Here is a 12461-nt window from a genome sequence, read left to right on the forward strand (position 1 = left end):
CTCCATGTGCCCCCTCTCTAGTCCCAGAGCTAAAATCAGGACGAGGGACAGGTTTTCAAGAGCTGTCTGTTTGCAGAGAGAAAGGCATAGATTTAATTGGGCTTACATGTCAAAATAATAGCACGGCTCTTGATTAAACCCCTGCAAAACTCGGTGTGTGCGGGGGAACCTTGCTGAGCACCACCCGAAGGGGCTGGCTGCTGGGACTGGGAAGCAGCTCGGGAGAAAGGGGGGCACAAGGATCGGGTCACCCTGCAAAACCTCCCCTTTCCCTTCCGTGTCCCTCAGCAGCCTGAAAGGAGCTGAAACGAAGCCTCAGCAATGACCTTGGAGATGAAACGAGTGATCTGATGACAGGGTAGGAAATGAAAATCAGGCAGGGAAGGTGAAGGAAGAGCTGAAGGATTAGTGCTGGGGGAAGGAGGGAATGAAATTATGCCGCCAGGCTGCAGAAATCTTGTAGGTGTCTTGTTAAATAGCTGCAAAAGGCTCTTGGCTGGTCCCAAAGCACCATCCCGACATCCCCACCCTTCCAAAACACATCCTGTCGCTGGGAAAATGAAGCCTTTTTCCTTTAGGATCCAGCCTGCATGGGAGGGCAGGGCTCCGGCAATAGGACCAGCAGCAATATAGAGCCATAAAGACACTATTTATCTACCGACAGTCCAAAAGGCTCCTTTTAATTTGTGCTTTCTATGGACCAAATCTTGTTCTTGCAGCAATGAAGCCTGCCTTAAGCTACTACCCAGGGGAGCAGCAAAAATAGGTTTCCTAGCAGTGGTGGGTATTTTAATTAAAGGGTGAGTAAAACTGTATGGGGAAGCTTTGGGATGCTTTATAGTCGGCAAGTTAAAATACAGCTCTGTGCTGAAAAAGTGTCTTTGCAAAAATGGCACCTCCTGACTCAGCAGATGCTTTTTTTTGCACAGTCAGAAGTGCTGACACGAATCGCAGAAAGACAGGTTTAATGTGTTTTGCTTCTGGTAGCCCTGCAGGGAGCGGGCAGGGAAGAGGGGGGCTGCCACCCGCCCCAGCCGTGCTGGATCTGCTTCCCAGTCTCCTCATTTCCACTTGCACCTCCCTGCCAAGTGACCCCGAGCTCCCAGCACGGAGCTTTCCAGCAGCAGCTCTCGAGCGTGGGCAGGGAGGAGCTGCTCCATCACCCCCGTGTGAGGCTGCGCGCGATGCCTCCCCCAAGACATCAGGCAAACTGATGGATTTGCAAGGAAAATCCAAGCGTCCAAGAAGCGATTCGGAGCTCCATCCTTTAGGGGTGGGCGAGGGTTTAAAAATCATTTTCTTGAGCAAAGAAAATCATGAATGGGACTGGAGATAGAGAAACCACCCGTGGAGGTGGGACCTCCTCCAGGCTCTGCTGGGATTTCCCTCTGTGAGCACCCCTGGGGTGCTGTCGTGGTGCCACAGGGGTTAATCCATCCCGTGGAGATGTCAGGTGGTGGCTGGGATGCTGCCAGCACGCGGAAAGAAAGGAAAACCCCAAACACGTCTTTACTTGCAAGCCCAGCCCAGGACACCTGGGAGCAGGGCTGGGCGATTAACCCGGAGCGCTCGGTGCCGTTCCTGCAGCACCTTCCCTAATTTCCAGGCTGGGATGTGGCAGCCGCTGGAGCCAGCTCCTCTCTGCCCTGAGAGGGAGCTGGGAGCTCCCCAACACCTGCCCTGATGTGACGAGGAGCACTTAACGTGGCTGCTCCATCTCCAGCGAGCAGGATTAAACGTGGGGAAAAGAAAGCAGAAGAATCCCCCCAGGGTTTTGTGACTGATCAGATTGATTTTTGGCGTTTTTCTTCTAAAACCAGTCGGCGACTGGATGGTGCTAGCACCTTCCAGACAAAAGAAAGAGGATAATTTACCAACGAGGAACCCAGCAGTGATTTTTCTCCCTCACAAAAGCACAGAAACACGTCACGTGCTGCCTGCAGCTGAAGCTCAGTTGGGTGCAGGGAGCAACCCAGCCTCGTGCCCCGGGTATTCCCCACTTCAAGCCACTGTCTGGGGGTGCACAGTGCTCTGGTCATGGGCAAAGGCAATCGCATCGCCCCCGGGCACGGCACGCAGCCTGGGCTTTTCCTCACCAAGCACAACAGCGAGCCCTGCACTATTGCTGTTTACAGATGATGTTACTTCAACTCTGCTCCCCTGGATAATCTTTCAATTTGCAGGCAATAAAATCCAAAGGCACAGAGAACATACCTGTGAAAATTCTCTCGTCGAACATCCTAGAAGGGAAGGGAAAAAAAAAGGATTAGAAATAGGTGCTTCTAATGACTGACTTTTAGGTTTTATTTATGAGCAGCATTAAAGCGAGTCAAAATAGTCAATTTATTTATTCCCTAAAAAAAGCCTTTCAGATTGCTGTGCAACCAAGCAATCTCACACTGTACGCTTTTTAACTGAAGCACCTTCAAATCTGCATATAAGTCATTCTCTTCATTCAATTAACTTATTAAATGAGGCTGCTACAGGCTGGCTTTACCAGAAGATGACGGGACCAAAGCAGAAGCTTCCAATCCTCCTACTCCAGCAGAAAAAAAGTGACCAGGACCCAGCACCCTGCCCGTATGTGATACATCCATGTTGTTGTGTACATGGGACGTCCACAAAGGAGCACCTCAGAATAATGAATCACCCGAATGCTCAGAGAGGCACCAGCAATGTCCGAACGGGCTTACAACAGGGTGACTGGGTGATGGTGCTACAGACAGCCCGTGGCATGCTCAAAGAAAGGGAAAGGGATGGAAATTGGAAGAGGCAGTGGGGGAGGGAAACTCTGTCCAATAGCTGTTTAACACTTTTCCATAAAGAAGATTAAAATGAGTTTTGGGTGTAAAAGCAATCCCTCTGAGCATAGAGGGAACAGAGCTTAAATTCCCGGTCCCCTCGAGGCACATGCAGCCCCCTGTCGGGGGGATGGCTGTGTCCCCACGGAGCACTCCCAAGGCACCCAACCAGCCAAATGTGCTGTGAGCGAGCCAAAACGCGAGCCAAATGTGCTGTAATTACCCTGTTAGCGTGGAGCACATCGGTGCTGAGCTAATGCCAGGGGACTGCACGGAGAGCAGCCCACTCCCGACAGGCAGCAGCTCCCGTGGAGGGAGGACGTGACCCGCCTCGCCACCCACCTCTTGATGACAAAGTGGATGTTGTGCCTCTCCTCCAGGATCCGCTTGAGTTTGGGGACGCCGTAGGTGCAAGGCCTTTTGAAGGGGATTTTGTCAGGGATGCCGATGATTTCCACCGCCTCGGGGTCGCACGCGATCTTCCGATATGGGACGGGGACCATGTGGTCTAACCCCAAGGCTTCGGCTGAAAGGTGAACGCATGGCTCTCACTGCAGTGCACGTTTTCTTTTGCGAATGATGAAATGAAGGTGAAAGGGCTTGAACTCAAGCTGGTGTGAAAAGCAGAGCGTGTGCCTCCTGTTCTCTTATCTCTTGCTTGGCCCACAGCAGGTCGCTGAGCAGTACAGCTCGCGAGTCACACAGCTCATATATAGGTTATCAGTCACACAGCTCACATAAAACCCCAGCTATACGGCCTGATGAGGATGTCACAGGCAACAAGCCCCAGCCCGTCAGCCCATTTGCGAGCCATTTCCCAAGCCCAAACCTCCAGGGACCTAACCTGAAAGTGCTGCCCGTGGCGAGGGCAGTGCCAAAGATGCTCGTAAGCTCTGCGAGCGGACAAAAAGCAGCAACAGCAATGATCTGCCTTTTTTTTTTTTTCCTGCCACATTAATTTAAAACGGCTGCGTGCGACCACTCCCCCTCACCCGCAGTGCCAGCGGGCGCTGACCTGGCCGTGCCACGCTCCAGGCCAGGCTGTTTTACGTCCAAGTTATAAATTCCTCGACGGAGGGACTCCAAATGGAAATATTGACATAACCTTCAACAGACACCCAGACTGGGAGCTGCTGGGCTAAATGTGTTAAGAAGAGAAGGGAGCTCTAGCATATGGCTCCTGCTGCTGTGTTAGGGAACAAAAATGATTGCTATATAATGATATGCAAACCACAAGAGCTGCAGATGCATAATGGGATATTAACTCCTACTCACCATATCTGCTGTTAAACAGAATTTGCACGCACTCCCTAAGGGTGTTGATATCTTCAGTTTCTTTTATAAAACTGTCCCACTTATCTATCAAAACAAAATATAAGAAATAAGGAACTTCCATATGGTTCATACACAGCAGATGCACTTTTCTCGCGCGAAGTGTTGAGAACCAGGAACAAGACTTTGTTGCTTTAAAAATAATTATTTCCCCCTTCCTGAGCGGCTTCTGCCAGGCTGGCAGATAAGGTCTGGGCTTCCCCATCCCCAGCCTCAAGCAAGCTCCTCTGCAGCTGTGCATGTGCAAAACAGATTCCTGAGAAATGACCCCATAAAACATCTCAACCCTGAAATGAAAGACCCTCCGGGATAGAGCAAGCTCTACCTGAAACAAACCTTTGAAAGGCACAGCGATTTCACAAAGGAGCTTTTTCATGCCTTCTCTTTCCCAACTTTCCCACCCTTTTTTTTTTTTTTTTTTTTTTTAAGCACAGAGGCGAGGGTTTTGGCGTAAACACGTCAGCATTTCTAGGCTGCACGTCCTTGGGGTGGGGTTGAGGTAGGGAAGTGGCAGTCTCCTCCTCGCACTGATCCTGCCTTGGGCACTGCAGCAGAGTCAGGCCGGGGTGAGCAGGTTCCAGTTGTTTTGAAACCATGCAAAGCTTTCGGCGCCTGTTTGCCCTTGGCAGCTTGGGCAAAGAGCCTCACCCGAGCCGTGCCCCGGCTCCCCATGCACAACATGGGGCTAGGATTTCCCTGCCATCTGTGGTGGCACTGCAGGGTCCCTGCAGACCACGGGGACAGATGGAGACTATTTATGGCCGGGTGGGGGAACCTTTCCCAAAGAGGTGCCCAGTGGCTGCTTCCGAGGTGGGACACAGACCTGTCTTGTCGTGGACGATGGAGAAGAGGATGCGCTTGGACGAGTGCACATTCTGGATGAGAGGGCCCCCAGAGACGGCCGATTTCTGTCCTGGACATGAGGGAAGATGAGAAAGGGCTGATAAGAGCCCGAACGATGCTTTGGGCACCTCAACAAGCTCCTAGGTGTCCCCACCAGTGACAGCGGCCCGCGGCTGGGCAGCTGTGCCATGTCCCTCACCACACCAGCTCTCCTTCACCCGCCCTGCCCTTCACCACCCCATGGGGTCCTGGCCACACCGTGTCCCCCCCAAACCCAGAGAGGGAACCCAGAGAAGGGCTGGGACAGTGCCACGGGGGCTTCCTCATCTCTGCAAGGGCTGTGTGAGCACCAGGGCCAATTTTATTACCAATTTGTGCTGCCACAGCCTGGGGTCCAACCTCCAGTCACACCCTGCCGGCCCCACACACCCCACAGGTTTCAGCAGGCCGCTTTTCAGCCCAACCCAGCCCCCCCCCAAAAAAAAACAACATCTTTCCCCTTTCAGCTCTGTGGGGCTTCGCACCAGGCCCTCGTCTGCGAGCAAACTCGAGGCTATTACCACAGCAGTCGCTGTACTCCTGTGAGGAAGGCACCTTCAGCTCTCCTGAGGGCCTGGGCAGCAGCGCCTCGCTGGCCGCGGTCGCCCCGTGCAGACCGGAGGACACCTCTTGCTTTAGGTCCACGGCAATCTGCGTAGGCAGCGAGACACCGTATAAGAAATTGGTCACGGCTACGGCGGAGGGAGCGTCCTGCCCGGAGGCTTTGGCCATGTGGCCGTTGGCACCAGCGTCCCGGCTGCCCTTGGGAGCGAGGGAGGTACAAGTCAAGTCTACGCTAGGGTTCGGCTCTCTGCTGGGCTCGTCCGCCGGCCTGAAGGGAAAAAAAAAGGAGAAGAAGAGGAAAAAACAGGTTCCTTCGGGTCCATGGTGACCTGGGTGCTCAGCACCGCGGCCTATGTGTGCCAGGAGCTGCTGTCCTGCTCCTGCCACCAACACCCAGCGCCTGGAAAGGGGCAAACTGCTCAAAGCAAGGGTGCTCAGAGAAAGATGGGGTGTGCAGAGCTCCAAACTGTGGGGACAGAGGCTTTGGGAGTTGCCCACATCATCTGTTAATGGTAAGGGCAGACAAGAGTACAGTAAATAAGCTGGATGAGCAGAGATGTGGAAGGGGACAGGAAAGCCTTCAGACGGGCCATGCCCAGGAGGGGACACCCTGAGGTGTACACTGAGGGCTGCCTGGCTCCTTTTTACTCATTGTTTCAAAAATTAAGGCAGCCACCTCGCCTTCTACAGTGTCCTCAGGCACCTGCATCATTTCCTTCTTCTTTAAGTAGAGCAGGGCAGTCTTATGGTAGTTCAAAATGTTTACAGCTCCGGCAAAGCTGTCTAGCTCCATAGCCTGGTGCATTTAAGGAGTAAAACAATTTGTGGGACTGTCACCAACCCACTGTATTGCCCTTCTCAGCACCAAGGACTCACGGCACGCTCCCCTGGGACCTCAGGCAGCCCAAGGATGCATTTCATAGCAAGGAAGCACACATGCCTCACACGAGACAGGCAGCCACGGTTACACAAACAGCTCAAATTCTGCGTGTCCTACTTTTAGCTATCTCAGCCTGATTTTCCAGAAGTGCTGAGCCTTCAAAGGAGGTATTTGCAAGTGCTCAGCATTTCTCTGAATTGATCCAAGGTGCTTCAACTCAGGCGAGCTCAGAGGAAACGCATCCCAAACCAACAGGCCCCTCGTGACAATGCGGCCACAACAGCCAGGGGACTTGGCCCCGCCACTGTCCCCAGCCTCCCTTATCAGCTGGTGTAAAAACACTTAGGGAGGAGCCTGAAACATTGACATTGGAAACCTCTTTGGAGACAAGGAAGCACCTAGTGTACTGCAGCTAAAATTCTGGCAGGGTCCTCCCACAGCGAGGGCACGGCTGTGCTCAGCAGCAGCCCCAGCACACACCGGTGTTACAGGGCCTAAAACACCAAGGATTCGTCCCCCTCCAGCCCCGCCGGGATCCCTGAAATTACCTTTTTAGCCTGAAGCGGATGCTGTGGCTGTGCTCTAAAATGGCCATCAGGGACTTCACGTCGTACTCCATGGGTTTCTTGAAGCTGATCCCCTCGGGCAAGCCGGCCACCGCCAGCAGTCCCGGCTCTTTCAGGAACCGCTCGTAGGGCAAGGGGACCACGCTGCTCTTCCCCACCGCTTCACCTGGGGAAAGGGCAGAGTTACACAGGGCAGGGACCCCCAAACCCTCTGGACTGCAGCCAGGGAGGGTTCAAGGAGCAAACACGAGAGCAAAACCACGACCACGGGCACTGCTGTGAGATCCCAACGGAGACACCATTAGGCGTAGGTAGGTGAAGGAAGCCATCTCCTACCTCTGTGCTTAGCATTTAAGGATCTTTAGAATTTTCAAAGCGTTAATTATTAAAAATCTCACAAAAGCCAACAAGCAGATGTCTCCTCTCTGGGGCTGCACAGTGAAATCCCTCACTGGGGTCACTTGGCTCACCCACGGCATCCCCGTGGACCCGTGGCAGCGAGGGATCTGGTCACCAGCAGGAGGAGAAGGAGCCGAGCGTTGACAAAGAAGGAGGATGGGCTTGTGTGGGTTTCTATCTCACGTTTACTGAAATATTCTGCAAATCTTATTTTCAGCCTTTTTTCTTATTTTACCTCTTGGAAAAAAGAGAAAGCACTCTGAGCTCTGCTGCTGTCAGGCAGCCTCGTCGCACATGGAAAGATAAGAAGAAAACCCCCAGCAGTTTCCCTCCAGTCCTCAGGTGGAAGGGAGAGTGAACATCAGTACTTTCAACTGCACGATCCTCTTCAGCAGCCCCAAAATCCCACAGATGCATGGGGCTGGCTCGGTGACACAACCGGTACCTCTGATAGCTAAACCTCCCCGAATAGCTGGGAGCAAACGGGAGCAAACCCTTCCCCAGCAGTGAAGGCTGACCAGAGAGCATCGCTGCTCTGCGGAGATTTTCTAAAATTACCACAGAGGCCGCGTCCCCACAGCTGGGATGCTTGAGGCAGCCTGAATCCCAGACAGGACACAAAACCAGGCCCCGCTGAAGTGTTTCAGGGGGAAATCGCCAAGCCCCTTGAGCTGCTCTCTCCTGAGCAATTACTCTGGAAACCAACCCAACTAACTGCAACCAATAAACCTGGTGCTCCAAGCACGAAGCAGAAGGAACAGCCGTGCATGAATGTGACCTGTCTGGCAAACCAGCGGCCAGATGCACAACATCTGGCTGCGTGGCAAGGCAAGGTTTTGCTCCTCCATCTCCAGCCCCATGGGGTCTCCATCCAGGCCACAGCACCGAGCTGAGGAGCAGAGGAGATTGTGGGACATTTAAAGAGTGCTGGGATTTTATACTGGTGATTTTCTTTCAAATGGTTTCTTTTTTTCTCTCTTTGAAAAATAAATAAATAAACAAACAAACACAAAAGATCTCACAGAAACCCTGGAAATCTTGTGGCACTGTCAGCAAGTCCTTATTAAAAGTGATTTCTTCAACATGTTCTTTGAAGCAAAGCATGGTAACTAATGATGTGTGACTTGCACAAGCCATCAAGGTTCCTTATAGCCGAGATGGATAATGTTTTAATTAAGCCAATAACAGAAGTTTCGAACCAAACCTTTGAACCACAACACTGCAAGAACACTTTCTGCAAGCTCGGGAGGCACCGGCAGCTTCCCTGCCTCGATGCGCCGGCGTTAGCGGCTTTCCACCTCCCACCAGCGCCTCTCTTTGCGGCGGGGGGAGACGCTCCCCGTGCCCAAGCGGCTCCTTATCAACTCGGAGCTCAACAACTCCCCGAACACATTTTTATGGGGAATGTGTTACTGTCAAAGTGACCTTCACCAAGCCTCGCGCTGCCACGCAGAGGCTCACGGTTTAGCTAAAGAGAGACAATAATCATCATTAATGCCTGTTTAATAGAAGCCGGCGGTAATCAGTCATCCTGTTGGTGTGGAGATTACCCAGCTCTGGAGGGAATATGCGAGCTTTTTGACTGAGCGTTTTCTAAGATTTTTGTTTCCAATCCCTGTTGATGGGAGGCAACTGAAAGGATAAAAAAAAAAAAAAAAAAAAGGGTAAGAAAGATAACTGCTAATTTCTACCAGTCCTGTCGGTATTAGGAACAGAATCACCCTGGGACACCTTCTGTCTTCTGCGCTATTTCTCCCTGGTCAACCAGAAGGGAGATGGCCCTGGGACAAGCACAGCCCCATCACAGCCCCAGTGCAAAACCTGACCCCGGGTGTGCCGGGAGCGATGGCCCCACTGCTCGCCTTGCTGGCAAGCTGCGTTTCTCCCCCAAACCAACAGATGTTCCCCAAGCCACAGCTCCTTCTGCGGAGCGAGCAGCTGCCGAGGGCGAGCATCTGCCCGGCAGATTTCCCTAGACGGAGAGTCAAGGTAGGTGTGGGGATGGGAACAGCTCCTGCGGCTGAATTAGCAGCAAAGCCAGAATTACACCTTCGTGTGGTAACGCCGGGGCCAAACCCCTCTGCTCAGGGATGTATCCAACTTGTCGGGGCTCCGCGTTCAACCCCCGCACACGCTCACCACACCTCAACCCTGCACGCTGCATCTCCAGCCTCACCCTAACACACTGGCCATCTAAGTCTGTCCCTCACCATGCCAAAGCACCCTGGTCAAACTTCTCATATAAGTAGGTATTTGGATTATCTAAGGATTATTGCCATCTTCCCCGGAGGCTTTAAAGGCCAGCTTTCTTGCAGCAGCAGGAAAAGGAAGCCTGCAGCTCAGCGTGGGGCTCTATCCACGCTGCAACGCCAGCCCCAGCTCATTCTCTTGGCTCTTCTGCATTTCCCTTTCCTCATGACTTGGGCTGAGCCTTTCAAAGGCAGCGAGAGGATTTGATCACCCCCTTTAATGGGGATACCTCATCCGAGTCCTTTAAGTGGTTTCAGAAAACCTCAGCTTCTGATCCTGACTGTCCCGGCCGGGGGAAGCGATGCTGCCTCCCCTCCCTCTGCAAAGCCCGCGGTGCACGCTGGCGGGGCGAGCTTCAAATAAACAGCAGCAAACTCTGCCTGCAGGTAGGAGCAGGCACTGAAACGTGGAGCTGTACAACAACGAGGAGCCCGATCCTCACCGCTGACACCCAAAACTCTGCAAGCAAACCCCATGGGTCCCCGATCAGGGACGTCCGGAGCGCGGAGCGGGCACTGCCACAGCTCCAGTATCCACAGCTTGGGCCCAGAGGGAGCTCTGCAACCCACCGGGCTACGTAGCAGCAGCCATATGGTCATCTACATTTTAATTGCTGAAGCTTTATTGCTGGGGATGATGCATGCGCTGGAATGGCACCAGCTCGTCTCACGGAGCTGAGGCTGTGGGGCCGCCTGTGAGAAAAGTCATCTTTTTCCTTTTAAGCAGGCCTGCCATGGAAAGGGGAGAGCGAGGCCCTGCGGAGCCCCGACACACGCTGCTGAGGAGGTGCTGTAAGGCAGCGTTCGGGATGAAGGCGCACGTGAGAACCCCATTTAGCCCTCGGCAGAGCCTTCAGCTGGCGTGACGGGAGGGTGCTCCCCCCAAAAGTGGGGTTTTATTTTTTTGGCACACATTGTTACCCGTTTGGGGCACAGCCCCTTTCATTGCCAGCCTGGAGAGGGCCGAGGCAGAGGCTGGACCTGCTCTCAGCACAGCGCAGCCCCTGCCCATCAGCAGGTCGCACCGTGCTGGGGGCCACCGGTCCCAAAGCCGCAGGCAGGGGCGCGCTCGCCGAGGCGGGCTGGAGCTGGCAGCGCAGCGAGCCCCGGGGCCATCCAAATCCCCAAATGGAATCGTGAAGGTTCTTACTATAAAGCACATCAAACACTTCCTCTACCATCTTCCTGAGGAGGTACACGTCTGATCCCTGGTCCGGGGAGACCCTGAGCATGCTTCGCCCGCACTCCTTTGCCTTCTTCTGCGCCTCTGCCTCCTGCTCCCTCCGCTGCTGGACTCCTGCGGGCAGAGAGAAGAAAAGGGGAGATGCTGCAGTGGGAAAAACTTCAACAGGCAACACCCCCAGCAGCCTCGAAGCAGCTGGCAGTGACCACTTGAAATGATGAAAGCAGTCAGCACAGCTTCAGCACACATCCCTGCCCACCCAACGCACAGAGTCCCATGGGCTCTGGACCCCCTGCCAGCCCCCGGTGTCAGCAAAGTCCTTTAAGCAGCAGAGGTGACCATGGCATCTGGCAGCCCCAGACACACAGGGAAAGGTGCAGGCACAGGCAGCGGTGTCATCCTGCGCCCCAGCACCCCCATTTTACACACCCAGCCGCGCTGAGGCTGTTGTGATTAATTGGCCGGTGTGTTTCTTTTCTCTGGTTTCAATCTGCTTAGCCTTCAATCTCTCCGAAAAAAGAAAATCCGCCTTTCTCAGAGGCTTTTTTACCCTTCAGCATCACGTACCTCAGTAATACCAGCTATTTCCTGCTAATTTCCCCCATTAAACCTCAAATAAAGCATATCTTCGGCAATGACTTCCTTGCGTCTCTAAATGCACAGAAAATTAAACACTACAAGTGCATTATTGCCATTCTAGCTAAACCGATTCACCAGGGATTTTCAGTGGCAAAGGACTAATTCCTTCATCATCCTCGACAGGCTCTCGCCAGCGATCAGCCCTGGCTGCCGCGTGGGTGCTCGAGGAGAAGCTCGCCCTCCCCTCCTGGCACATGGGGACACAGGAACGGGACGGCCACCTCGGCCCGGGCATCGGCACCGAGTGCAGGTGACCGCCCTGTGCCCAGCTCTAGGGGCTGGCCCGTGTCCTCTTTCTCCTGATAGCCAGCACAAATGGCTTAATAAATGATAATAATGAAAACAAATCACTGTAAGCATCAATCTGCCACTGGTGGGTGGCTTCAGGGAGTGTCCCCGTGTCACCCCCACGCTGTCCCTCCTTGTTCCTGCTCTCACACTGCACCTTGCATCCCTGTTGCGAAGTGTCTCGCCCATCATGGACTCGAGTGGAGACCTCCACCTGCTGCCCTGACCCTTAATTCCCCCCCCTTATTTTATTATTTATTTATTATTTTTTAAGGAGCCAGAGGGATGGGGCACAGAGATGCTGCTGGGGAGGAGACCCTGGGTAATTTACAAACATGGTGAAATCCACCCAAATTCACACCTTCCAAGACTCTCCCTCCTGTCGAGGCACAAACACCCCTCCATTAGCATCAATCCTTATAATTGTCAAGTCTCCCTGCGAATCAGGAAAGGCTGAGCCAGAGTTCCAGATAAATGAGGGCGTTTGAGTGAGGTCTGTGTGCCCGGAGGAGCACAGCTCGGCAGATAAGAGGCTTCTTACATCTCCCAGTGATGTCTGGTTTAGATTATTTCAGATCCTTTCTAAGGGGGCAGCTAGACTATAAATCAGAGGCATTTCCAGGGATGCTTTACGATGCATGCCAGTTGTAAGAGCTTTATGTAGTGGAGCTGAGCCTC

General features: G+C 53.4%; 1 protein-coding gene across 3 annotated transcripts in view; it reads right to left on the reverse strand.

The window, feature by feature from the left end:
* GTF2IRD1 (GTF2I repeat domain containing 1) overlaps positions 1-12461 on the reverse strand; it is a 56830-nt gene that overhangs the window by 23297 nt on the left and 21072 nt on the right. For all 3 annotated transcript variants that reach the window (XM_084299887.1, XM_084299888.1, XM_084299886.1), the window contains exons 4-10: positions 10824-10970; positions 7008-7191; positions 5537-5847; positions 4957-5046; positions 4077-4160; positions 3144-3327; positions 2215-2240 (exon numbers count right to left, since the gene is read on the reverse strand). In XM_084299887.1, coding sequence (XP_084156013.1) covers positions 2215-2240; positions 3144-3327; positions 4077-4160; positions 4957-5046; positions 5537-5847; positions 7008-7191; positions 10824-10970 — 1026 coding nt within the window. The remainder of the gene's footprint in view (positions 1-2214; positions 2241-3143; positions 3328-4076; positions 4161-4956; positions 5047-5536; positions 5848-7007; positions 7192-10823; positions 10971-12461) is intronic.

This window comes from Netta rufina, assembly GCF_964035555.1.
Source record: "Netta rufina genome assembly, chromosome: 21".
NCBI classification, from domain to species: Eukaryota; Metazoa; Chordata; class Aves; order Anseriformes; family Anatidae; genus Netta; species Netta rufina.